Source organism: Pollachius pollachius (genome assembly GCF_949987615.1).
Source record: "Pollachius pollachius genome assembly, chromosome: 13".
Lineage (NCBI taxonomy): Eukaryota > Metazoa > Chordata > Actinopteri > Gadiformes > Gadidae > Pollachius > Pollachius pollachius.
The window spans coordinates 19330268-19358149 of NC_136946.1; the positions used below are offsets into that span (position 1 = coordinate 19330268).

Here is a 27882-nt window from a genome sequence, read left to right on the forward strand (position 1 = left end):
GCAGCGCCTGAAATGTGGTGAAACTCAAAAGAAAACAGAGGACGCAAATAATCAAAAGACAAAAAGACAACATCTGCAAGAGACAGGGGGGCCAGAAAGGTGAGTCATCAAAAGGTGAACGGTATTGATAGCGTTTCCTTGTTCTGTAGAACCAGCACTGTATCGCCTCTTCAAATGAGGCATCTTAAAGAGAGTCATAAAGGGCTCACGTTTAAGTGACGTCTTTCAAGTGAAGATTGTTAGCCTATAAGGAAGACATAATGTAAAGGGCTTCTGTGCGTTTTGTTTCTCTTCCCCCACCTCTCAGACCTTAAATGAGAGTGGGGGTCACAGGTCTCTGTCACTCCATGTTACTGCTCTCCGAGCGGGACATGTTGAGGGTGTTGACCGAGGGGAAGAGGTCCCGGTTGTCTGTGGGACTGTGGTAGTCCGATGTCAGGTCGGGCTCCAGCAGGGAGGACAGGGTGAACTGAGATGAGCCTTTCTTCCAGCACTGGGTGTAGAAGTTGAGCAGAAGGTCCAGCTTGTTCTCTATGGACTGGACCTGAAATAAACAAAACACATGCTCTGGAATGCCCCATGGTTGTCTTTAGTCAGCAACTTTCTGTCGTGAGATATAGCAGTTGTACCTACGTTTCAGAGTATGTGACACACGCCATGTCCAAATTACACCAGGTACAATAACTGCTTCCATGTCACAAGTTTCCATCAATGTTTTTCAGGAGCAATCCGTCCGAAGTAAGCGAAAACGCATGATTTCACTGATCTTCACTGAAATTCCCTAAATTCCCTTCACTTTAGTCAGCCAAGGAAGTCTGGATCATATCAAAATTCTGGGGAATATCCTAACATTTTGGCCGTCCATGCAGCACCGCAAGACGAGTGTTTCTAGAATTATCTATGGGGGGTGTATGGTGGCTGGTTTAAACAGCCTCATCTGGCTGCAAACCTGCTGTGCATTGGTGATCAATGTGCAGAGGTTGAACAAGCCGTCACCGCACACACTCTCCTGCATTGCAACATGGGGCACCAGGCAATTTACCGTCACAATTTTTACAATAACCCCTTTTTCCAACATCACCACCCTGCTTCTTTGTATTGAGGAGCCCAGTAAATTGTAGCACTGGCATTGCTCCATACCTAGGTGACTGCCATGCTCAACCTGTGGCTGGCTGATGGCTGGTTTAACCTGTGCTGTGTTCCGATAGCCATACTTCCATGAGTCAGTACACTTCTTTCCGCTCCGATCAGAATTGGAACGCCCTACGTACTCAAACTAAGTATAGTAAGTATGGATATTGGAATACAGCACTGGTGTGTGCAAAAAAGGTGTGCAGCCATACCCAGCCCCAGAGTCCAATCAGTCAGGCCAGGTGAGGCTGCTTCAGCCAGCCATCAAACACACACACACTCCCACAATCGATATGGGAGAGCGCCTTAAAAAAACATTTTTGTAGGACCACTTTCAAAAACACCCTTTGGCTGTTATCTCAGTAAGCAAAAAATGCAATCCCAACCCATGCAACATCTGTACCTGTTTCTCCACCTTCACTACTCTTCCCATCATGCTCAGTTCGTCCATGGTGTCCAGTTCTGGAGGGGTCTTCTCCCCCTTCTCCGACCGGATCTTCTTATCTGCCCCGACCGCCCCTCGCCCTACTATCTGGTCCACCCTGCAGCCCGGAACGGAAGGACAGGACACAAGGGGGGCGTTTAAGGAGCCAAAGGATTATAGTTTTAATCTGTGTGTTAGCGAATGAGGCAAAACAAAGTCAGTGCATCCTTGACCTTAACCTCTAAATGATAAGATATATTTAATTCAAAGTTCACAAGTACTATTTGACATAATTGTATTTGCCTCTGTGAACTGAAGCCGATGCTTCACATGTGCCGATAGTGGCAAGAGAGTCCTCCTCCCCATCCTGGGCTTTGACTCCCACCTGTTTGACAGAGCGTCTGAACAGAGGAGTATGTCCAGGTAAAAACTCTCCATCCTGGACTTTGACTCAAAGCTGATCCACAGAGTATGAACAGAGGAGTAGGCTCAGCTACAGACTCGAGGCACTGAGGAGCTCCATGAGCGAAACAGGAAATCCTTGACATCTGTCATCAAACTCTTCAACACCCCTCACCCCCGGAAGTGAGTGGGTCACCCTGATCCCTGCACTGTCACAGTGCACTCAGAAACTTTTACTCTTTGTCCTCTCCAGGTGACCTGTGCAATATGCCTGCAATATACTTAAGTCACTTTTATTAACGAAAATCACTTAGCTTCAGTTACATATATACTTTTATTTTATATACAAGCATATTTCATGACATTCTACGGTTGGTAAGATACATATTGATCTATAATTAGAACATTTGTATATATGCTGTATTTCTTGTTTATTTTTTCTCTTTGTGCTTATTCTATTTAATTTACTCTGCTGTTTATGGCTTGAGCTGAGCCACTGTAACACATAAGTTCCTGGGGGATCAATTGAGTCCACTGTGCCTGTATGTTAACCTACCTCATCTGCAGGCTCTTGATGCGTCCCAGCATGTCCAGGTGTCCTGCAGAGTACTGCTCGATCACGTCCTTCACATCGTATGGCCGAAGGGTCTCCTTAAACTTCCTCTTAGCCACCAGGAACTTCAGGATCCTACTCACACACCGGATACACACACACATACAGAAATAGACACATACACACACACACAAACGCACAAACGCACACACACACAGAATAAGCACACACACACACACAGAGTAAGACACACACACACACACAAAGCACAGAAATACACAAACACACACACAGAAATAGACACAGATACACACAGACACACACACACACAGACACACACGCACAAACACACACAAAGAAATATTTAACACCAAACAAATGTGTAGTTGTTGTAATTGTTCGTCTACATCCCTTGAACGTTTTGTTCCTGTCCCCATTGAGCGTTCAGGAGTCTTTTCAGGCTGTCCGTGTCTCTAGATTAGTGGTGAGCTGTCAACACTTCGGTTCAACAAGGCCCGCAAGGCCCGCTGAGGGCTCAACAGAGGAAAGGGCTATATATATAAACTCAGATTTGACTATAAGTTGTGCGTATTAAACGTTATTTGGACATAAACCTTTCGAATAGTGCCGAGGCAGGACAGTTGTGAAATGTTTAACGCCCACCGTAAGAATAACAAGATGAATTACCGTCCAAGTGACCTTCTCATGAGCGAGAGGAACAAATAAATAATAAGAAAGCAGCGGAGCCAATGGTTTGAAAAGCGTTGCCTGCTAAACAGCAAGCCCCCCCCCCCCCCCCCCCCCCCCCCCCGACTGTCACAATAAAATGAACTTGATTGCCATAACAACAACGATGATGATGACAACATCTTCCAAGGGGACGTTTTTTCTTATCAGCCTCCGTACACAGCACCGCTGTTTCAGCCGTCAGCAAAACCACCTCAGTACAAAGGAAAATAAACACACATGCAGAAACACACACCCGCACAAACACACACACAAACGGTATCTCCGTCTGAGGGCTACCCCATCTCTCTCACTCTCCTCCCTGAATGAGCACCCCCTTACCATCCGACCCAGCCTCCCGCCCACATACACACACTGACACACACATACGCACGCCGACACAAAGAGACGCTCATCGACACATGCAGCAGCTGCTGCAAGTCTACACACAAAAAAGCTTGTTAGCACCACAGCTACTCACTAACATCCTCTCAGGGCGTCGGGCGGTGGAGGTGATGGTTTGGGGGTTGGTGGGGGGGGGCTGGGCCAGAGTAGTGTTGACCCAGCACTACTGTACGTAACAATAGCACCACTGACAGCTTCCCTCTCTGCCAGGGGCATCGCTGAGGGTTCGCTGTCATACTTCAGGGACCAAGGGAGGCCATAGAAAATGAGCAACCAAAGCTGACTTGTTTTCTTTTTTACACAACCAAGGGTCATTCCACCGCCCTCCCCTTCCTAGTCATCATCAACATCATCATCATCATCATCATCATCATAATCGTAGCCCAACGCAAAAGATGCTAGCACCACAGAAACTGAGAGGAGAGCACTAAACGAGACAAAAGTACGAAACGCGCACGCAGGCACACAGAGCCTGTCGCCGGAGCTTCCTCTGATGGATGGCAACTCGGGAGCGGGTTGGGAGTTGAAAAGGTGTGGGGGGGAGAGAAACTTTTAGAGAGAGGGAGAGGCCTATCTCTTACAAACAGGCTTGCTAGAATACCACCCCTCCTCCCCTCTTCTCCTCCTCCTCTCCTCCCCTCCTCTCCACCTCTCCTCCTCCCCTCCTCTCCTCCTCTCCTTCTCATCTCCTCCCTTCCTCTCCTGGTCCCCTCCTCTCTTCCTCCCCTCCTTTCCTCCCCCCTCGCTCTCTCTCTCACCTTCATGGCATCGAGGAGAAGCAGCACATTAAAGGTCCTGTGATATCATCACAGGACCTGTGATGTCTGAAAACTTACGTTTTTTTTTTATAAATGTTGACAAGTCAATGCACAACTCACACACAAGCATACACACAAATGCTGGGTTACATAAGCACATTCACGGGAGATGACGCAGACATCTGAAACTGTGTGTTTGGGAACGTCCATCAGGGCGTGAGCAAATCAAGAACGTTTTATTTGAATAGCCCATGATCACAGTGACAGTCTCAAAGTGCTTCACAGTTCAGAGTGTAACCCTAGCATTTCAAAGAGCGAGAAAACAGAAAGGATCAACACTTTTACAGCTAGTTGGTGTGGATCGCGTTGACCATGGGAATCGGCAACGACAAAGGGCACTTTTAAAATAAGGGGTCACTGAAAGAGGCATCTGTAGAGAGGAGGGGAAGGAGGAGGAGGAGGAGGTCCAGCAGGTGCAGACGGCGTCTTCGCCTCGCTCCCTCCCTCCTTTGTGCAGCACCCTGCTTTCTTGATGACTACAGCGCTCAGGGTATTTTTTGCCGGCACTATTTCATTATTTGCAGGTGGATGCATTTTTTTGGGGGGGTGGGTCTCAGGTGTGGAAGTGAGGTGAGGCGTCTGGGGAAAAGCAGCAGAGAGAGTGAGAGCGAGCCAGGGGACGTTTGAGTCAATCCCCTAAAGGCTTTTTTCTGCTTGGAAAGTGCCGACTCGCCAGGTGAAATGTCTTTTTGGTGGGCAGGTGGGCAAGCGCCTGAGTAAACCCACCCTGTGGCCCTCCATTGACACATATACTTAATCACACACACACGCACATAAAATCACATTTACACACACAACACACATACGCACACACCCACTAACACACACACACACACCAACACACACGCAAACACAAACTAACAAACAATAATACACTTACACACACTACCACACATATACACCAACACACAAACACACTTCCAACACACACACACTAACACACACACACACACTAACACACACTAACATACATACAGATGCACAATCCATCATTACAACTAAAACGGTGGCTCACATTTGACTTGGAAACTTGCCCAACAAGGTGTTCCCAAAACAGGGTTTTGCTGACCCCCACTAGAGGTCATCCAAGCTTCTCAGGGGGAGCCCGAAAGCCCTCTTGGTGTTGAGGGGCAAAGCACTGCCGCCTGAACTGCTTTTGTTCCTGATGAAGCCGACTCTCGTCAACGACTTTCATTGGATGCTGGTTTGTTGATAAGGGATCTTAAATGTAAAAATAACTTTAAATATAACCGCAAGCGGTGATTATCGGGTTTCTGAGCAAAATGAAACGTCAAGAACACACTAATGGAAGATATATAAATCTGACAAATAATTATGAAGGAAAGATGTTGATGTTCCCCTGTGCCTTGGCTTTCAGGTGACTGGTCTGCAGAGCAATGGCCGCATGTCATGTTCAGCTTGCTCATAATTCTCTAATCAGGATTCAAACTCTCAAACTAAGGATTACCAGTACAAGGCATTAACCCATTGAGCCACTGACAAACCTGAAATGTAGCCTCATTCACATGGTGAAAATGTCTATTGATAAGCACACAACATCTAGAAAACTCCAAGCAAACATTACTCAAATGAATTAAGGGCTTTCTTAAAAGCAAATACCTGAAAAATCTTTGAGATTTTGGGGAAATAAAATTTGTTGTCAAGAACACAAACGGAAGAAATATAAATATGACAGTTCATTATGAAGGAAAAATGGTTAACGAAGAAGTTCCCCTTAATGCCATACTGTGTCTTGGCAGTCAGATTCTTAAAATCTAATGAGCCGGAATATTGATTGCCAGATGAATTTCGGGTGCTGTTCAATGTTGTGTTTCTTAAGTGAGTGGCAATGACAGGTTATCATGTTCAGCTTGTTCATAATGCTCTAATCAGGATTCGAACTCTCAACCTAAGGACAAGGAGTACACAGCATTATCCTGTTGAACCACTGACATTCCTGTACTCAATGAAGCCTCATTCACGTGGTGAAAATTCTGATTGATAAGCACACAACATCAAGAAAACTCCAAACACACATTTCACAAGAGAAATAAGGGCTTTCTTAAAAGAGTACAGATCTGAAAATTCGCACTGTTAATGGTATCCACCTAATGATAGCCGTAGGGTATATATACAATAACAAAATGGTCATATAGGCAAAATAGGTTGAGACTGTGAACGTTTGGCTTTTCTATGAAATTGTGGGAAAAGTATACTTTTTTTTTCTAAAGGGTTTTATAAATGCGTCTGATTCTAGAGATTAATATTCTGAAAGAATTTTGAGTCCAGGTCAATCTGGTGAGGAGAAATAAGACTAATTCATGATTTTTTACAATAGCGCTACCTTTGGGCGCAGTACCACAAATGTGGGTTTATGGCTAGAGGGGTTATTGGTAACCATACCTGAAAATGTCAAGAGTTTTCGACTTACGGTATAGGCTGCAGTATGACTTTTACAGAATTTGAGGAGAAAAAAAAACGTTACAGAAAAAATAGGTGCCAAGCAGGAAGTGGGGGGGGTGACACGAGGTGTCATCGCCCCACACTCCAAAACGTGTGCAAATATTTCCGCGTGTTCAGCAAAGTGGGATAACTCCTTCACAACGTTGCCATGGTCTCCTATGGCTTCCTCCTCATCTGGAGTTCCTCTACAATAACTGCAGTGCTGACACCATGGCCGCCTGGTGCCGGCTACACCACGCATTAGCACAGGACTGGATGGGAAAAACGGTACCACTGAATAGAGGGATGAAACCGATAAACGAAGTGAGGGAAAAGCTTTACAAGAAATACACAGTCTGTGTGTGTGTGTGTGTGTGTGTGTGTGTGTGTGTGTGTGTGTGTGTGTGTGTGTGTGTGTGTGTGTGTGTGTGTGTGTGTGTGTGTGTGTGTGTGTGTGTGTGTGTGTGTGTGTGTGTGTGTGTGGACTATGTTTGTTTGTGTGTGTGCGCGTACATGTACGGGACTTCCCTGAGATAAACGATTCAATCAACGTGTGTGTGTGTGTGTGTGTGTGTGTGTGTGTGTGTGTGTGTGTGTGTGTGTGTGTGTGTGTGTGTGTGTGTGTGTGTGTGTGTGTGTGTGTGTGTTGTGTGTGCATGCCTCTCTATGTGTGCCTTACCGTGGAATCCTACACTGAAGCACCTGCTTTTCATGCACCTGTACTATCTATAGGAACTCCCAGTGCCCTATTTCTGTGTGCAGCTGGGGGCAGCCTATGTCAGAGCAGTTTGCTGAGTCAAATGCAAACCTATGGAGACATCACTTAATACTGTATCAGTAGGATGGAGGAGGCCACCGACCGTAGCGCACTGCTGTCTTCAAAACAAGATCTTTTTAACCCCCACACAAATGGCTTTCTAGTTCAGTTCAGTCAATGCTTTGTTGAGTACGAACTGGAAATTGATCCACCTTTTAGATGACTATGTAAGTAATCTATGATCAAGGCAAACATATGATCATAACCAGGGTGCGATTTGCCGGTGGGGATGGTGGGGATTATCCCCCCCTCTGGTTTACACATCCTACCCTCTGCTGAATTATTTTTATCCTCGGTGGGGATAAAAATTATCCCCCCCACCCAAAGTATTTTCACCATTACATCGTAATAATTAACAACCAAAATACACAGGGTCCGTCTTCATTTTGAAACATTTTAAAATGTTTCTCAAAATTATCCCCCCCTCTGTTTTTTTCACAAATCGCACCCTGATCATAACCATGCCAGACACACAACCTAACAGGAACCGACTCCTGACTTCTTACACTCTCATTCGCAACGCATTCTGATCAGTCATGACCTTTAGCCTCCTGTGGCTTCTGCTCCTCCAAAATAATGAGGTCATAGGACAGGGATTCAGATTAACCCCTTGTTCGCTGACGTCTCATATAACAGAGTTGATTTTAAGATACTTCATTCACCATTAGTTGAGTGTATGCCTATATATCCATTATCAGTCAAATCAATAAATCAAATACTGGTTTACATTTTTTTTTATCTCCATCCCTCTAAAATCCCTTTCAGGAATATGAAGTGTTTGTAATCACTGCGATGACAAAAAGCACATCGGAGGACATTTGTAACACATCGATCCACATTCATAGCCTCGGATGTGGATTCTCAGCGCTTTGATATGGTAGCACGATATCCGTTATTATGGAAGATCATGTTATGCTTGCTGAGCTTTTGCTGTTATATATTTCACAATGCGGTTGAAATCAAATTACGAGCATATATCCCTGTCTCGCAGGAACGCAAACTGCACATTTACATAATTACCTATTATTTTGTCCTAATATGCAAAAAAAATACATTTATATTATGTATAGACGCAACTGTGATTACAGTTTTTCGCATTTTCCATCCATTTTTCTGAAAACTAGTAATTAATGTTTCAACAAATATAAATATATGTCTTGCTTAAATTAATAAGCATATAAACATATATATATAAGCATATATATAAATAAGCAAGACCCAAGTTTATCACAAAGAGAAATAATGCATCCATTAGGTTAAGGTGTGTGTCTGTGCGCTTGTGTGTGTGTGTGCGTGTGATAAAGGTTATAGGTGCATTCCGAAGGGACGTGGAAATGATTAAACACATGGTATAACGCCATGGTGCGTGTTTCGGTCCTACATTGTGTGATGGATGCAGTGGCTGCATTTTACCCACTCAGCATTTCTCAAATGCATTCTCACCAAAATCAAACATGCAAGTTCAAAAGCGCAGATATATAAGCAAAATGATGTTGCATGCATCTCCTCGGATGAACATTGCTCAAACGTAGGAAATAATTAAAAACACTGAAATACTAATGCTTAGCGAAGGGATTTCAGCATTGTTAATGATGCATACAACATTTTATTAATATTATCATATTATCAATTGACATTAACCATATGCACCGCAATGGGAAATCTTGCTTCCCATTGTGTGTTTGAGCATATGGCTGTGCCTACAAGATTGTGTGCTGTTCTGTGTAGTTGTTGAGTAGGTATTTGTGTGCACAAATGGCGGCTGGGTGCGAGTGTGTGTGTGTGTGTGTGTGTGTGTGTGTGTGTGTGTGTGTGTGTGTGTGTGTGTGTGTGTGTGTGTGTGTGTGTGTGTGTGTTTGTAGTGTATCTGGAAGTTTTTCTATCTCTGATCATTTGTGCACGAGTGTGTGTGTTATTGTTTATATTTGAGCTTGTGTTTTTGTCTCAGAGCTTTCCCGTCTCTGATCAATCGTTGATCAATCGTTAATGTGTAAGTGTGTGTGTGTGTGTGTGTGTGTGTGTGTGTGCGTGTGTGCGCGCCAGTGTGTGCGTCTGCCAAATGCCCTCCAATTGGCTACTGTACACACCCAACCCCCCTCTTGAACATGAGCAGCCTGAAGGATCTGGGCTGTCTGAGCCACAAGGTCAGCGGATCCATGGGCAGGAAGTCTGGGTTTCCTGCCCATAAGTGGACATTTGCGGTCAGTCAGCTGAAACTCCACACTTGGACGGGCACCACGTGTTATATTGGTAATGTAATATTGTCTGTTCATGCTATGTGTCCCTACCGTGTTGGACTACATGCTTGGCCTTCATTCATGCTGGTCCGACCAAAGGGGATGTTTCCCTGTTCATTGATGAAAGATGAAAGGGTCATAGTGACCTACGTATCACGGCGCAGAGAGATTTCAGACAGAGGATCCCCATGGTAATTACATCTGGGGACCGGCTTCTTAAATAACTGGTTTATTATGCATAGTCTGGGAAGTTGGATGGATCCATTGGTTAAGCTGCAACATTCAAGTGAAGTTGGTTGACTTGTATAACCCTTCATCCCAGTGACGGTCTCAAAGGGATTCAGAGGCCCAGGAAATACGACCCCATCAAACCACCAAGCCCCCTGAAGGGCAAGGAAAGGGAAAGGACAAACTCCCCGCATCAAAGGGAAGGGACCAGGGGTGGACCAGGAATAGGACTATCGGTGTGACCAGGGGAGAGATCAGGGGTGGGACCAAGGAAGGGACAAGGGTTGGGATCAGGGAAGGGACCAGGGATGGGACCAAGGAAGGTACCAGGGATGGGACCAGGAGTGGGAACAGGTGTCCAAACAGGGTTGGTACCAGGGATGGGTCCAGGCAAGGGAACAGAGGAGGAACCCGGGGTTGATTCAGGGGCTGGACCAGGGATAGAACCAGGAGTGGGACAAGGGGTGGGAACAGGGGTGGACCAAGAAAGGGACCAGGGATGGTTAGGGGTGCGAACTGGGATGGGACCAGGGATGGGACCTGGGATGGGACCTGGGATGGGACCAGGGTAGGACCAGGGTAGGACCAGGGGTAGGACCAGGGGTAGGTCCAGGGGTGGGACCAGGTGTAGGACCAGGGATGGGACCAGGGTAGGACCAGGGGTAGGACCAGGGGTAGGACCAGGGATGGGACCAGGGTAGGACCAGGGGTAGGACCAGGGGTAGGACCAGGGATGGGACCAGGGTAGGACCAGGGGTAGGACCAGGGATGGGACCAGGGTAGGACCAGGGTAGGACCAGGGGTGGGACCAGGGGTAGGACCAGGGATGGGACCAGGGTAGGACCAGGGGTAGGACCAGGGGTAGGACCAGGGATGGGACCAGGGTAGGACCAGGGGTAGGACCAGGGGTAGGACCAGGGATGGGACCAGGGTAGGACCAGGGGTAGGACCAGGGATGGGACCAGGGTAGGACCAGGGGTAGGACCAGGGGTAGGACCAGGGATGGGACCAGGGTAGGACCAGGGGTAGGACCAGGGGTAGGACCAGGGTAGGACCAGGGGTGGGACCAGGGGTAGGACCAGGGATGGGACCAGGGTAGGACCAGGGGTGGGACCAGGGGTAGGACCAGGGTAGGACCAGGGGTGGGACCAGGGGTAGGACCAGGGTAGGACCAGTGGTGGGACCATGGGTAGGACCAGGGGTAGGACCAGGGGTGGGACCAGGGGTAGGACCAGGGGTAGGACCAGGGATGGGACCAGGGTAGGACCAGGGGTGGGACCAGGGGTAGGACCAGGGGTAGGACCAGGGGTAGGTCCAGGGGTGGGACCAGGTGTAGGACCAGGGGTAGGACCAGGGATGGGACCAGGGGTAGGACCAGGGTAGGACCAGTGGTGGGACCAGGGGTAGGACCAGGGATGGGACTAGGGTAGGACCAGGGGTGGGACCAGGGTAGGACCAGGGGTGGGACCAGGGGTGGGACCAGGGTAGGACCAGGGGTGGGACCAGGGAAGGGACCAGGGGTGGGACCAGGGGTAGGACCAGGGGTAGGACCAGGGGTAGGACCAGGGGTGGGACCAGGGAAGGGACCAAGGGTGGGACCCCAGGGAAGGGGATTGAAGTAGATTAAGGAAGTGACTGACCTGACGGCCCGTATGAGCGTCTTGACAGCGGGGATCACCTCCTCCATGGCCACATCACAGTACGGCTTCTCCTCCACGCTGTCCTCCCCAACTCCTTCCACTGACACACAGACACACACACAATGGAGCACACACAGAGGCAAGCACTTATTGGATGCTGATATGATGATGATCTTGTTTACAATGTCAGTCTGAAACAGGAAACATTTGTCTGGAGCTGATACACTACCATCCAAAAGTTTGGGGTCGCCCAGACAATTTCATGGTTTACATGAAAACTCCCACTTTTATTGAGTTTTCAGTTTTCAGTTGTGCTCACATTATTGAACAAGGGTTCATAATCATCAATTAGCCTTTTAACACGATTAGCTTAACATTGTACCATTAGAACACAGGAGTGATGGTTGCTGGAAATGGGCCTCTGTACACCTATGTAGATATTCCATAACAAATCAGCCGTTTCCAGCTAGAATAGTCATTCACCACATTAACAATGTCCAGACTGTATTTCTGATTAATTAAAATGTATCTTCATTGTACAGTGCTTTCCATTACAAAATAAGGACATTTCTTAGCGGTCATTTGAACGGTCGTGTAGATGTGTGCGTGTTTTAGAGTGTTGCTTCACTCATCTGCACAATCAGTTATACACACATTCATAAGTGTGTGTGTGTGTGTGTGTGTGTGTGTGTGTGTGTGTGTGTGTGTGTGTGTGTGTGTGTGTGTGTCTGAGTGTGCGTTCCCTGTCCCCTCACCATCAGCCGGCGGGCGTGGCTTGAGTCTCAGGGAGGTGCGGAAGCGTGTGCGGTCGTTGAAGCTCCAGCTCTTCTGCACCTTCCCCGGGCTGGTGGGCTCCGGGATGTTCTCCTGGGTGGGGGACGGCCGCACGCTGGGCACCGGCGTCGCCGGGGACGCCTTGCCGCGCATGGCCTGTGACGAGCGGGAGTTGTTCATCCGCATGCGGTCGCGGAAGCCCAGCTTGTTGCTGCTGAGAGTGGAGTAGCAAGGGGGGCCGGGTCAGACCACCAGACGCCAACACACACACACACACACACACACACACACACACACACACACACACACACACACACACACACACACACACACACACACAGTTCCTTCTTCTTCCCCTGGGATCCAGGTGTGAGTTGAGGTTGGAGATTTTTGATTAATCTTTATATTCTTTCTAAGTGTGTTTGTTTTTTGGTTGTCTTTGGCTGTAATGTGTACCACAATGGAGCAGGGTTTGTCCCATGAACCTGGGGGCTGAGCGAAGCACAGGAGGGTTGAGCAAGTAGAGCGTGTTAGAAGACGTTAGTAGTGGCGTACGATCAACACACAACCCATGGACCGCAGTGTCCGGACAGCCACTGAGAAGGAAAGACACTGAACTCAAGAAGGGAGACGTAATTGTAGACTTAGGGGACACACACACAAACCACACACATACACACACACACACACACATACACACACACACACACACACACACAGACACACACACATACAGCCAGAAAGGTTGCTCGTGGACATCGACCAGAAACACTGTATTATTGCTCAAATCTTAAAGTGTGCTGTAAAGGTTTGCTTACTTAACGCCCCCATACTGGCATCTGATTCAGCGAAACCCTCCTGAAATCTGATTCTAGACGGGCAGTATTGCTGTGACGGCAAAAATAACTAAAGGCCAACCGCTATGGAACCAAAACGAAGGCCCGTGTCATCGCCTCAGCCGACTGAATGGGCATTAATCTATTTGTGTTTAAAGGGCACATATTAAAACAAATGAAGAACGCACTTGATTACAAACAACATTCTCCACTCGTTGAGGCACAGGAAACAACTGCAAGCCAGGACTACAATGAGGCTAATCCTGCAGCACTCCTGGTCGCACTGCCGCTCGCTTGTTCAGAGTGCTGCCGTGGCTCCGTCCTGGACCACATGCTCGTCACACATCCACCTCCTGATTCAAACTGAACTCACCCCCAGAGCAAAACACAAGCCTCAGGCAGTTCACCAAGGCGTTCGCGTGACCATGATATACTCCTGTGCATGGCCATTTGAATTAAAATTTAAATGGTACCGGGGGGGTGGGGGGGAGGGGGGGGGGGGGCATTAGTGGAAAGGGCATTTACCACTGGCAAGCTGAAATGCCTGTCCCAGACAGTGTGAGAAGGAAAGAGAAAGTGCTTTGGCAGGCCGTTGCATGCTAAAGCTAAGTAGTTATGTGAACGCATTCAGGGTTCAGTCATGTTCAACAAGGAATCGTTTGGGGACATGCACCAGAGGACCTTGGCATGCAAACAATGTGAGACCCATGCAGCCACCAGAAGGCCATCATGGAGCCACCAGTGAGATGGTTTGGTGCTGGCTCCAGGAGATGGAATGCATTCGCCAATCAAAAATGAGGATGCATGCTGATTCAGAAGAGCCCTCTCTAGCATAGGAGAGGGTCAACCAACTGAGTTGTAAACATGACATCATGGCGAAATAATAGGAGAGCTAATGAGTGAATTAATTTGTAAGGAATGTCAATATCAATATTAAGTTCTGATATCTGACAAGCCTAGTTTCTCTAGTGACAAGACCAGAGAAATACTCTAACCAAAAAGGCAGATCAAATAATATTGCATGTCCCCATTCTCTTAGCAAAACCCAGGACTTCAATTCAAGTGTTTGTGGAGCAGGGCCAAGTTATCACGACAAAGAGTGTACATTCTTACAAACAGTTTAACAAAATGACACAGTCTGACAGTAGCCAATTGGTTCTTTCACCATGACATGGACAGCTTGTTGGGCCATAAGCCCTGGTCCAGAAACACTCGGATCAGGCAACGATGGGGGGGGGAAGGTGGGGAAGTTTCAGAGGAGGCCTCTTTTTTCGCTTCGTTTTTTCTGGATTTTTTTGGATGGTGCAACCAGTGACAAGTACAACGTGCCCCGTGCACAGGCGTGGTTGCCGTGGATACCTCTGCTTGCGGCCAGTGTGAATCCGGAAGAGACCCCGCTTTTTAGAGAGGAGTGTACTGAGAAGGAGACACACAAGGCAGAGGGGAGACAGGGTGAGGGGTGGAGGAGAGGAGTGATTGGGGGACCAAGAGGGCGCGCTGGGAGGTGTGGGGAACCCCATCCTGTGACACAGAAAACGTGAAGGACAGAAAATAAATGAATTGAGGGTTAAATGAGGGTGAACAGGCAGTTGGTGCGTAAAATCTCAATATTCCAAACAGTCAAACTTTTTTCATGAGTTTCCGAACCTGCGTAAAAGACACATGAAGGAGAACTACTTTGGATTATTGAGACAGAGTTAGTTGGGGTGGGGGCTGTTGTTAGAGTTGGAAGTCGAGATATGGGGTCCCATGCAAGAATACGTACGGGTTGTGGTGTACCTGAGGATACTCTTCGATACCCACCAAGTCAAGCCCTTACCAACTCAAAACAAAGGTAATCTCTGACAACCATGGAACCTGATTTTCATGTTATTCACATGCCGTGCAGCGAGTCCAACAAACACCACTTATACAAGCGGCCCCTTCTGACCCTAGAGATCACAGGAATGGCTACTCTGCAGTGTTATACAGATTAAGAGGGGGGGGGGGGGGTTGATAAAGTCCTCCTAATCCTGTGGAAAACCCCTCCTGTGGAAAACACAAGCCCAGAGCGACTCAGGACTCGGGAGAACAAACCTGCTTGGGACTTCTGCCTTCCTGAGAACAGATGTGAGACGGAGCAAGAGGAAGGCATGAAACACGGAGAGGAAGGAAAACAGACGGGAGAGGGAGAGAAGGGAGGGAGGGAGGGAGGGATGGTGGGAGGGAGGGAGGAAGGAAAAGGGAGGAAAAGGGAGGAAATCAGATGAGCGAATGGGTGGAAACGGGCGGAGACGTTTGGCATGGTATCTTGCAAGGCAGAGACAGAGATGTGAGGGGAGAGAGAGCTGGGCACGAATGTTGCGAAGATGAGAACTCTCTCGGGGCATCTGGGCGGGAGGAGACAACAGTGGTGCTGTTGTGTTGATGTGTGTGGTGTTGTAGTGTTTCTCCTGGTTTCTTTGAGTAGGGCAGTTTGGTTCAGTCTGAGGTGTTGGGGTTGGGGTTTAAGGAAAGTGATAGGATAATCCCTACCAATGTGTGGTGGATGAGGGGTTGGACGTGTGCCGGTGAGTGCGTACCTGTCCCCCTGCAGGCAGGGGGAGCTGTAGGGCCTGAGCCCAGACAGCAGGGTCTGGTAGGAGTTTTGGAGGACTTTCTTGGCGCTACGTTGTCGTTGGAGGTGACTGAACAGGAACGTCAGTTCTCTGACACCCACGTGCAAAAATGAAACAAAACATAACATGACAAATGGTAAAATCAAATACAATACAAAAAGTTGGCAAAAAGTAAAAGAAATGGTCAAAATTTGTAAAGGAAAGGGGATGAAGTACAGGGAACTGGCCGGTGACACAGGTTTACTGAACCTGAAATAATAACAAATAATGATCAAGGAAGGCTTTTGGTTCAAATAATGTGGTTCAAATAATCTATTGCCCTCCTTTTAACCAAACAAGATAATGAGTTCAGTTAATATCCTGATTAAATCAAAAGACAAATACATAAGTTGTGACCTAATAAATACAGTTGTAGCATTAGCATAAATTAAGAAGCATATATTGGTTACAGCATTATTTATTTTAGATAGTTTTATACATATTAATTTATCAAAAACTGGAAAAATTTGGTTTGCTAATGCCACAACTGCTCAAATAAAGGTGATTGTGACTTATAAAGTGTAAATAATTGGGAATCATATCATCTTTTTGTGAGTTGTTTGTCGGATGCCTGATGTGTGTGTGTGTGTGTGTGTGTGTGTGTGTGTGTGTGCGTGCGTGCGTGCGTGCCTGCGTGCGTGCGTGCGTGCGTGCGTGCGTGCGTGTATGTGTGCGTGTGCGTGTGCGTGTGCGTGTGCGTGTGCGTGTGTGTGTGTGTGTGTGCAACCTTCTTATGCTTGAGAAGAGAATATTGACCGAATGCACCACTCCTCTAATATCTAAAGGATTTTCATCATCTATCATATTGTCCATATTAATCATCAAGCCTGGAAGTTGAAGCGACCAATTCATTTTGAACGGGCATAAACATCATAGCGGTGGCACTGGCCAATCACAGACCGCCGATCACGGGAGGCCCCTCACCTGAAGGAGGGCAGCATGCTGTCATAGAAGTACCAGGTGGCGGTCAGGTAGGAATGCTGCGCGTCTGTGGAATAGAGACGCCAGGCAGCCTGGAGGGAGGGAGGGAGGAGAGAGGGAGGGAGGGGGGAGGGAGGGGGGAGGGAGGGGAGGGGGAGAGAGAGAGAGAGAGTGCTTGGATCGCCAGACACACACACACACACCACATACGCGTCAGCACAATTGCAATGCAAACGCATAAAACTATACAAAAACACACCAACATGCACAAAATACACACACGCGCACATGCATACACACATCACACACACTGTTTAATAGGAGCTTAATGAGATATGTCACTATCAGTTGCATTTCCTAAACACCGGAATCCGACACTTCCTCATCACCTGCCACTGTCCTTGTGTTTCAACTGTCCTCTCGCTCTCTCTCTCTCTCTCTCTCTCTCTCTCTCTCTCTCTCCCTCTCTCTCTTCCACTTTCTCTCTTCCTGACACACACACACACACACACTTTCTCTCACCTGTATCAGGTTAGCGGCAGGCGTCCTCCTCTTCTCAAAGTGTTTCTGCCTGTGCTGCTCCTGGACCTTCAGGGCAAAGCCTGACCCTAGGATACCCTGGGGAGGTCAGAGGTCAAATGAGGTCACACACCAGGTCAAGCACACGGAGAACGGATGCACTCGCAGTATTGTCGGCTTAGCTCAGGAGGTAGAGCAGTTGCCTTGTAACCGAAAGGTCGCTAGTTCGATCCCCAGCTCCTCCTAACTGATTGTTGATGTGTCCCTGAGCAAGACACTTAATCCTGACTGCTCCTGACGAGCTGGCTGTCACCTTGCATGGTTGACTCTGCCGTCGGTGTGTCAATGTGTATATTAACTGATGTAAGTCGCTTTGGATAAAAGCGTCTGCAAAATGCCCTAATTGTAATTGTATTGTAGCAGGCTCTGGGTTAAAGCATACACCGAAGGAACAAACGTTTATGTGATATACATTAATCGAGAACCCATCTCTGATCTGCTCCGTCTGGATTGACAGGGGTCAAGGGCAAATGGGAGAAGGGCTTACGGCCGGCAGGGCGAAGAAGGAAACGCCCAGCAGAGCGAAGCAGGCGGCCAGCAGGCGTCCCTGCCAGGTGCGGGGGGTCTTGTCCCCATAGCCGATGGTGGTCAGGGTGATCTGGAGATGTGTAATGAAACATGTATCAATGCACACACACACATGCATGCACACACATGCTCAAACACCACATACACACTGAAGTGTATACATATATATATTCCCTTGGACGTACGCAATATGTGTGCATGACGCAGTACTCACAGTTCCCCACCAGAGGGAGTCTGCATAGGTGTGAAAGTCTGGGTTGACGTCCTTCTCCGCCAGATAGACCAAGAAGGAGGCAAAGATCAGCACCAGGAAGCCAATATACCAGGCTGTGATCAGCTCCTGATAGACGTTAGGGAGAAAGACACACATAGACAGTAGGTGAGAGAGAAAGAGGGCGAGCGAGAGAGAGAGAGCAACACACGGGCAAACAGAGAGATCCTATATTGAACAATTATTCGCCAAAGGCGAAGTGAATAGTGGGAATAGCCCACGAGACTGAAGGTTGAGGGGGCTACTCCCCACTATTCACGGAGCCTGAGGTGAATAATTGTTCTAGTACAACACGTGAACACTGTAAAAATAAACAAGATAACATTTTTTGCCGGGATTTATTTGTTTTTATTAGCAGCTTATTTGTTTTTATTAGCATGACGAGACGACTGTCACTCGCATGAAAACAATATCCCGAGTTTGAGATCTCAATCATGGGATATTGCTCAATATCCCAAGATAGCGAACCAATTAAATTGTGCCATATTAGGAGCTCCACGTGTAGCATATACTAACAGTCATTATCGCCAACAAGCAATCCTAAGCAGAAACAGCAGCAGTAGTGCCCTCATCATAATTATCACATAACTACAAACTATCCCTATCATAATAGCCATCGTCAACTGCTAATTCTCCATCATCATTACGCTCGACCTGCCATTTAACTCTGGGTTGGTCAGTGCTTCTCTGCCACTTGTGCATCGAGGCATCCTCATCATAGCTATCATCATCTATCCGGTGCCTTCTACGATCCATCACTGTTCCAGCTGCCCAGCCGCTGCCCTGCGGTTTTGGCTCAGCAGAAAAATGCAAAGCGGGCTAATCAGCTAATTTGCCGTATAACAAACACCCACAGAGCGTTCAGACAGCGATCTGGTGAGTGAGGTCACGGGGAGTGAATCCCATTAATGGTGAGGGTCATTAGCGGACTCAGCAGTTGTTTGAGGCACATGTGTGCCAAGTGAAAGCCAAGGCTCAAATTAATCGGCTTTCACAAATAACCCTAATTTGTAACACGATTATTAATAGATATGATTCAGAGATGTATACAAAAAGAGAGTGAGAGAGAGAGAGAAAGAAAAATACAGTAGACGAGACGGAGCAATACTTCAACAATAGGTATGTGAGAGAGAGAGAGAGAGAGAGAGAGAGAGAGAGAGAGAGAGAGAGAGAGAGAGAGAGAGAGAGAGAGAGAAACAGAGATATCAGTCATTATTGGCCAACAGCCTCCCTGAGCAGAATCAGCTGCAGTACTTTCATTATCATCACAATCATCACTATCATTCTCATGATCAAGATTGAGAGAGAGGGAAAGAGAAAGAGAAAGAGAGAGAGAGAGAGAGAGAGAGAGAGAGAGAGAGAGAGAGAGAGAGAGAGAGAGAGAGAGAGAGAGAGAGAGAGAGAAAGAGAGAGAGAAAGAGAAGAGAGAGAGAGAGAGAGAGAGAGAGAGAGAGAGAGAGAAAGAGAGAGAGAAAGAGAAAGAGAGAGAGAGAGAGAGAGAGAGAGAGAGAGTGCCTTGGTGATAGTGTTTCCACAGGTCCTGCGCCGCGGCTCCCACCTTGCTGTGGGCGTACACCACGGAGCCCAGTAGCTTCCAGGTGCCCCCCCGGCGGTCCATGCGAACCATGCGCAGGATCTGCAGGAAGCGCATGCTGCGCAGGGCCGAGGTGGCGAAGATGTTGCCCTGGGTGCCCGCTGCGATGACCGCCAGCGACGCCACGAACACGATGCAGTCTGCCAGGGGGGAACGACACCTCAGTGTGTGTGTTATGGCAGTGTGTCCCACCTGCGTTTATGTACCAGGGGTACACCAGGGTAGTGGAGGCGGCACCTGGGGTTTTATCATCCTTGAAATACATATTTACAATAACCGACAGAAATAACATTGATGATTGAAAATATATATGTTCTATGGTACTATGACTTGTTATTGTTTCACAGAGAGCGTCACTTGTGCGTTCCATTTGTTCCGTTCCATATATGTCTGTTTCCATTGACGTTTTGTGTTGATTTGTGTTTGCTAAATAATCTCACAGGGATCATAAGCAGCGTTGATGACTTTTTCTTTCCACAGTTCCCCACTGTTCATGGCCTTCCTGCAGTCATACTGGTGTGTAATCGGAACAATGACTCTCTTTTCCCAGCCAATGCATGCATATTTTTCTATTTTTAGCTCTTGATTATGAGTTCTTGATGGCAATTTAGTGGTACAGCTAAAGTCAAGGTTAGTAACCACTGTGGTATCCAAACATCATTACAAAAATACTGTTTGGACACTTTCATACAAAGCAACCTAGAGTGATTGTTTTTGTAATTGTAAGTAGGCAAACCGTAGTGTTCTCACAGCCTCGTCCAACGTACGGGATAATGTAAAGTATAATGTAAAATATAGGGTTGTACTGTACTGTATAGTGCTGTAAGTATGAGACAGGAAAATAGAAGAAATGTAAGTAATCCCAAGAAGGGAAACTAGAGAGGGGACAGAGTTGGACTGGATGACTTCGCCGGTGCATGCTTTCATTTTATTTGACCTTTATTTATCCAGGAAGGTCCCATTGAGATATAATGTCTCGTATTCCAGGGAGTTCTGGCCAAGATAGCAGATAGCCGATAGTACGTGGTAGCCTGATGACCTCTGACCTATGACACAGAAGGGCTTCCTGGCGAAGCGGAGGCGTCCCTGCCATCCCCGGTATCTGCAGCAGCAGCCAGCCGCCCAGACCCGCGCAAAGTACTCCAGGCCAAACACCACAATCATCACAAACTCCTACACACACAGAGAGACACACACACAGGAAAGACACAAACACATGAGATACACACGAGGAACAAACACAAACACACGTTTAGATTTAGAATGTAGTTAGCATAACGGTTCCTTTTGAGATGCGCTTTTCCCATATTCCAGGTGCCAAGTCGCATCAACAGTGGATGAAATTATATTGTTTTTAAAGTACAGTAGTGTGGTGTTAACTGATGTCATGAAATGATCGTGTTTTTAAAGTACACTAATGTGTTATTAACAGATGTCTTGAAATGATTGTGTTTTTAAAGTACAGGAATGTGTTGTTAACTGATGTAGTGGAATTATAATGTTTTTAAAGTACGGTAATGTGGTGTTAACTTGTGTGGTGAAATTATTGTGCTGAAAGTACAGCCTGCTTTTGGCCAGATGATTGATTGAGGGACTATAGAAAGATAATGTGAAACAGCTGATGCAAGTCCAAAGTCCTGCCTTTAATATAACATGCCAGGACGAGCGAGGAGAAGACAGAGGAAGACAGAGGAAGGAGAGAGAGAGAGAGAGAGAGAAAGAAAGAAAGCAAATGAAAGAAAAAAGAAAGATGAAAGATGGTAGAGAGAGATATCACGTCAACACGTGCACACAAGAGAGAGAGTGAGAGAGAGAGAGAGAGAGAGAGAGAGTGAGAGAGAGAGAGAGAGAGAGAGAGAGAGAGAGAGAGAGAGTGAGTGAGAGAGAGAGAGAGAGAGCGAGAGAGAAAGAAGGAGAGAGAGAAAAACATACAAAGAGCAAGAGAGGGGGTCAAGCTAGGAAGGAGAAAGGCAGTGTCCATTACCTTTTAACCATAGCGGTTAGAGTGCCGTGGAGAGGAGAAAGAGCGGGAGGGCGATTAAAGGATTTGCTATTAGGATTAGTGGAACACGGCCGGCCGTCCTGCAAACTCAACAACACCTGAGTCCTGCAAACGCGCCTACACAGCAGCTTTTTAGGCCACCACTGGTAAATAAAACAACACGTGCAACACGACTATGCATACACACACACATACACACACACACACACACACACACACACACACACACACAATGCAGGGGGAAATATGATAGCCCTCACATGATTGAACAGTCAATGAAATAGATGATGGGTGCTGACAAACAGGGAATAATGCAAGAAAGGTGCTTTTAAGTCTATGTGCTTACTTGTCTGCTGCGGAGGGTCTAAGAGAAGTGGATATGCAACATAACGGATATGAAAGTAAGACTAGAGTAGATGAGTGAGGGACTGAGTGAGGGAGGGAGGGAAGTGAGCGAGTGAGAGAGTGATTGAGTGAGTGAGTGAGGGAGAAAGGGAGAAAGGAGGGAGGCAGTGAGTGAGTGAGTGAGTGAGTGAGTGAGTGAGTGAGTGAGTGAGTGAGTGAGTGAGTGAGTGAGTGAGTGAGTGAGTGAGTGAGTGAGTGAGTGAGGAAACAAGGGAGCGCGTGATGCTGGTCTCACCAGGATGAAGAGGGCCTCGTTGGCCAGCTCTTGGTGGTCTGGGATGGTGGAGAACACGGACAGGACCAGACAGCTAAACACCAGCAGGAAGCTGCAACACACACGTAACACACACACACACACACACACACACTTGCAAATTTAGCTCTACAAATTAATACACACATTAAGGTACACAGTACACACATAGAAAATATTACATAAAACACATATATACAAATACATATTTGTGTGTATTTAAATGAACACACATGTACATACAAACATATGAAACACATATTAACACAGAATAACAAGCAGGTAATCTGTAACATGGTTTCTACCTGAGGACAGGAGCATCAACATTGAAATGATAGGGATATTTCCCAGGTGAAAATGTAAGAAATGTGTGATCATTTCTGGCATAGACAGAAAATGGGTTGCCCCTGTTTGTATGAGTTAGGTCTCTTGATTACTCTCTTACTGTGTACTATGCGGATTGACTCTGATCATCTGACATTCTTGTTTTATTTCTGAAACTAATCCTAATCCTGTCCTGTTGTGCCTAGCCAATACGTGGAGATGACTGCTTGTTCACCCAACATCTCAAATATTAGCTCAAACTGCTACTCAAAAACAAATAATAAATAGCAGTCTTTCTGTGGGCTTAAGCAGAAAAAATCGTCCTTAAAGTGATGTACAAAGATATCTGTAATTTACTTCTGAATATGTTAATAAGGGTTCTCAACATGTGCATTAAGCCATAGCGAAGGATGTTCTAAGAAATCTCTAGCAACGTCACATCATTTCGGTTAATCGATTTCCTTATTTCTTCATCCAATCAGGGAATGCTTTCTACACATCATGGCGACTGTGACACTGAACGAAGCCAGGGCCTTTTGGATTGGACGGAGTACAACTACACAGAAAACGCAGCATTTGGTATTTGATAAGAAAATACAAATTCCCCCTGTCTACTGCCGTGAACAACACATGGGAGCCCAGACAGACATAGATCATATTCCGACATAGGCCTGATGGCCCGAACAGACTCTCGTTCCCACCATCTCCGCCACCATCACCAGCGCCTCCACTCTGGGCCGTGCCAATGCCGTGCTGACAGAGGGGGATTAGTGGGGAGACAGCTGCTGGCTACCCACATTCAGTCTCTCTGCCTGGTCTCACGCTGCGAGCACCCGGGCTAGCGGTGACGTGGTTACCGAGTCAACGACGTCACCCCCCTGTTTCAATGTTGCCAAGATCCAATGAGCGCAGGGAAATGGGTTGTCCCAAAGTCAACGTTCACTCATCTCTGGACTCGTGATGACTGTGTGCCGGAAATAGACGTATAAGAGAAATATCCATAAGATACACCATACAAAATCGTGTATATATCGGCCGTTCGTAGGATCTCCACCAATTTATTTGGGTTAACATAAGACGGAGGGAACACACCAAAGAACAGAACAATGAAAAACACCAACAATGGACCACAGATAGTCGCACGTCAGAAACTAAAATTAAGCCCCCTTGTGTCCATCAATCAGGTCAGCGCGTCAGCCCCCACAGTGACAGCATAGCCATAGCACATAGCCATGTCTGATCGCCGTCAGACACGCACGGACACGTTACCGTTCTCAATCTCAGGCGATGTAATGAGGATTAGCATTGGCACGGGAACCATCCCGGCGTTCCAAAACCCTGATCTGTGCCGGGGCGGGGGATGAAGGATGAGACGTATCCCATGCCAGCACCGATCGGTTGGGGACTCCATGTATGAGAAGGGGGAGAGGAGAGCCAGATGACAGTGCAGCGGGAATATTTCACGTGCTTTTCAGGACAAAGGGGAGATCGTTGTAGGGTAGTGGGGAGCAAAACGAAAATGGGCCAAGAGGAATTGGTTGTAGAATCCTGAAGTTCTCCCTGTAAAGCTGACAAGAAACATTCCATCATGTCTGAATCCGGCCAGGCCTCAAAGGCCCCAAAAGTGCTATGATCACATCCCCCGTGTTAGGCAGGAACTGCCTTCTTCTTTTGATTGATTCCCATGGTCATTATTTGGGAAAATTACCGGAAAAACCAATGAGTACAACGTGTGGTTACCATAGAAGAAGGATCAACAACACACTCCCAATATATCTCCTGAACACTAAAGCTACATGTTATTGTTCAATAGCCGTCTCTTAGCACCACCGAATGCTTCTGTCAAGATTACTACCGCGAAAAAAAGGAAACAATTTTGCCAACATTGCATTGTGGCCATCAATCAAACAACTAATATGCTGACTAAAATGTATTTTTCCCCTCAATTAACTCAGTGTAACGGGTGTATTTCCACACACCCAGCCAGAGTGCTATCTCAGCTGCCATATTTCATTTACTTGGACAATATGGCAAATGGGGAGAAAAAATACTAAATGTGTTGACACTACGGACTTGGAAATAGAGTTGTGGTTTATACGTAACTATCTAAATCTAGAAAATACTGACCCAGTCCATATCTAAGCATCTCAGTAGAATTGATAAAGACGCGATTCATACCTCTGTAAGAAAATCTCCTACCTAAATCTAGAAAATACAGCAATGGTTCATACCTAACTGTCTAAAAGAATACAGTGATGGCGCATACTTATCTAAATCTAGATATATAGTAAGAACTATCTTATAATCAACCACATCTAAACAAAATGAAAATACGATTTGGGACAAGCAACAACAGAACCACAAAAACAAAAAAGATAGACCAGGTCAAATATAATTAAATACGGCAGCTTAGCAACTCATTCGACTTCCATATTAAGCTTCTGGTCCAGTTGGGGGGGGGGGGGGGGGGGGGAGACAGCAGCCGTTCCAAAGGTAGAAACAAACTCCCAAAGCGAGCATGACTCTCTGAATGTGAATCGCCAGCGCCGCCCACACCTTCTACCATCACCCTCCCCCACTGCACACCCAAAGCGTTGAGAGGGGTGAGGAGATATTAAGATCATTCAGAAGTGTCAGATTTCTGCTGAGGGGGACACTCCCTCGCCTCTCTTGTTTTTTCATTGTAGGGTAAAAAGTAAGAGTGACGCACCAGTGTGCAAAGCGACATATTCAGCAGGAAAAGACTCCCGGAGGGGTTGGTCAGGCTGGGGGGGGGAGGTCAAGAGACAACTCCACTCAGTTCTGAGTGCTATGCTACATCATTGTTTTTTGTTCAATTTCAACAAAATATCCTCAGTGTGGAGATAAGTCAAACCATCCATCAGGGAGTTGATCATGGAGTCATTGGGAGCAGGAGGACTGGCTGGGGACTGCTTGGCTACAGATTAGTGACCCGGGCCAAGGTACGGTTCACTACGGGGTCGAGATAAGAGAATGAGGAGATGCTCTCTGAGGCTTTCTATTGGTCAATGAGTGCCACACATTAGTCAATGACAATGTTGCCATTGGGTACTCTTTTAACTGGAAGGTTGCTAGTTCGATGGCAGAAAAAAACGCTGGGAGAGGCGTTTAAAAAAACGGCAGTGACTTTTTCCAGAAACGCTCTGCTCCATAGGAATATAATGTGAAACAAGCGCTGGCAGATTTAAAAAAAACGCTAGACGTGAACACGGCCTAAGATGTGAAGATAGTAAGTAAGTAAGTAAGTAAGTAAGTAAGTAAGTTAAGAAAGACAATCAAGGAATTCATTAAACAACCCAAACACAGGACAACACACAGAAAGTGCAGGTGCCTTTGTGACCATGTCCTTCCTGCTAGCTGTCTGGCATCACAGCTAGATACCTTAGCGTCGAGCAGCTAAGTGCGCACAAGAGGTGTAATTTGGCTCAGGCCTAGCCAGACTCCAGAGGGCCATTGAGCCGCAGCTACGGCAGCGCACACAAAACAAATGTAGTGTAGCTCACAGGGCAATCCCATTGCTCTTAATGGGAGCCAGGCTTTAACTGTAATGCTTTCTGTAAAAGTGTAAAGAAGGTTCTCAATTTCATTTAAGAATCAGGCACTATGCTGTACTGTACTGTGTATGCCAATCTCACTGTGTGTGTTTGAGAGTATGTGTATGTCTGTCTGTCTGTCTGTCTGTCTGTCTGTCTGTCTGTCTGTCGGTCTGTGTGGGTGTGTGTCTCTGTGGAAGTGTGTGTGTGCGTGTGTGTGCGTGTGTGTGCGCGTGTGCGCGTGTGTGCGTGTGCGTATGCGTGCGCGAGTCCCTATTCATGCATCAAAGCTCACATCCATGACCATATGCCAGGTATGATGACACTCTGTCTCCTGCATGAGGGAATGTGGACAGTGTGTGGCGCCGCACAGAGCCGCAGCTGTACCGCGTGCACCGCAGACTCGATCACCTCTGGATGATGAAGCTGCTCTCAGCTCCACCCAGCAGGTGGAATGAGAGGGGGACGAGGCGGTGGGGATGAGGGGGAACAAGAGGGAACGCAGCACACACCGACGGAAGGAGAAGAAACAGAGGGGGAGTAAGGAGAGATAGATGGTTGATAAAGGGGATGAGACATCGCGAGGGAAACAGAGAGCACGCGTGCGTGTGTGAGAGCGCGGGCGGAGGCATGAGTGCTAACTGGGAACTGCACATGCGCATGTAGGTATGTGTGTGTGTGTGTGTGTGTGTGTATGGGCATGTGTGTGTGTGTGTGTGTGTGTTTGTGTTTGTGTTTGTGTGTGGCTGCAGCCGTGATTAGGGAGGCTCTCTGTGCATCAGTGCGGGAGGCTTTCAGCGCGTGACCTATGACGTAGCGTGTGAGTGGCAGGTACAAAAACACTGCGACTTCCAAAGCCCACACACACACACACACACACACAAACACACACACACACACAATATTGAGCCCAAACACTGGTGGGCGTCAGCAAAGGGCAATGACTTGTCAACACACACAGTGACTGCTCAACTGCTTAAACAACAATGCAGGCTGAGTTACAGCCTGCTGTTTATTTACAGCGGGCACTGACAGACCTGTATTTGACAGGGAGGGACGTCGTCCCCAAGGTCAAAGGTGACCCTTCAACCCGCTCTATGGCTTTGACCACATACAACACCTGTAGTGACGGGCAGGAGAGGACCCAGACAGCACTGTACGTACTCACGAACGCGCACACACACACACACACACACACACGCGTACACACACACAAAAAAATAGCAAATACCCAACACCCAGTCCAATAAATAAACTCACGTACACATGTACTCACATATTTACAATGCTGACTCAAAACAACACAGTTATGGATTAATGTAGAGCACACACACACACACACACACACAGACACACACAAACAGACACACTCACCTTCGCAT

At 47.1% G+C, this 27882-nt stretch overlaps 1 protein-coding gene across 1 annotated transcript; it reads right to left on the reverse strand.

Moving 5' to 3' along the window:
* Window positions 1-340: 340 nt before the first annotated feature.
* On the reverse strand, window positions 341-27882 carry kcnq4 (potassium voltage-gated channel subfamily Q member 4; the record flags this gene model as incomplete). The annotated part of the gene is made up of 16 exons (XM_079749859.1): window positions 341-544; window positions 1535-1673; window positions 2514-2645; window positions 11824-11923; window positions 12579-12808; window positions 14793-14849; window positions 15510-15530; window positions 15995-16120; window positions 16994-17082; window positions 17513-17608; window positions 18057-18167; window positions 18312-18437; window positions 19927-20102; window positions 21009-21135; window positions 22605-22695; window positions 27875-27882. 16 exons carry the CDS (start codon window positions 27880-27882, stop codon window positions 341-343), a joined length of 1833 nt encoding a protein of 610 aa, XP_079605985.1.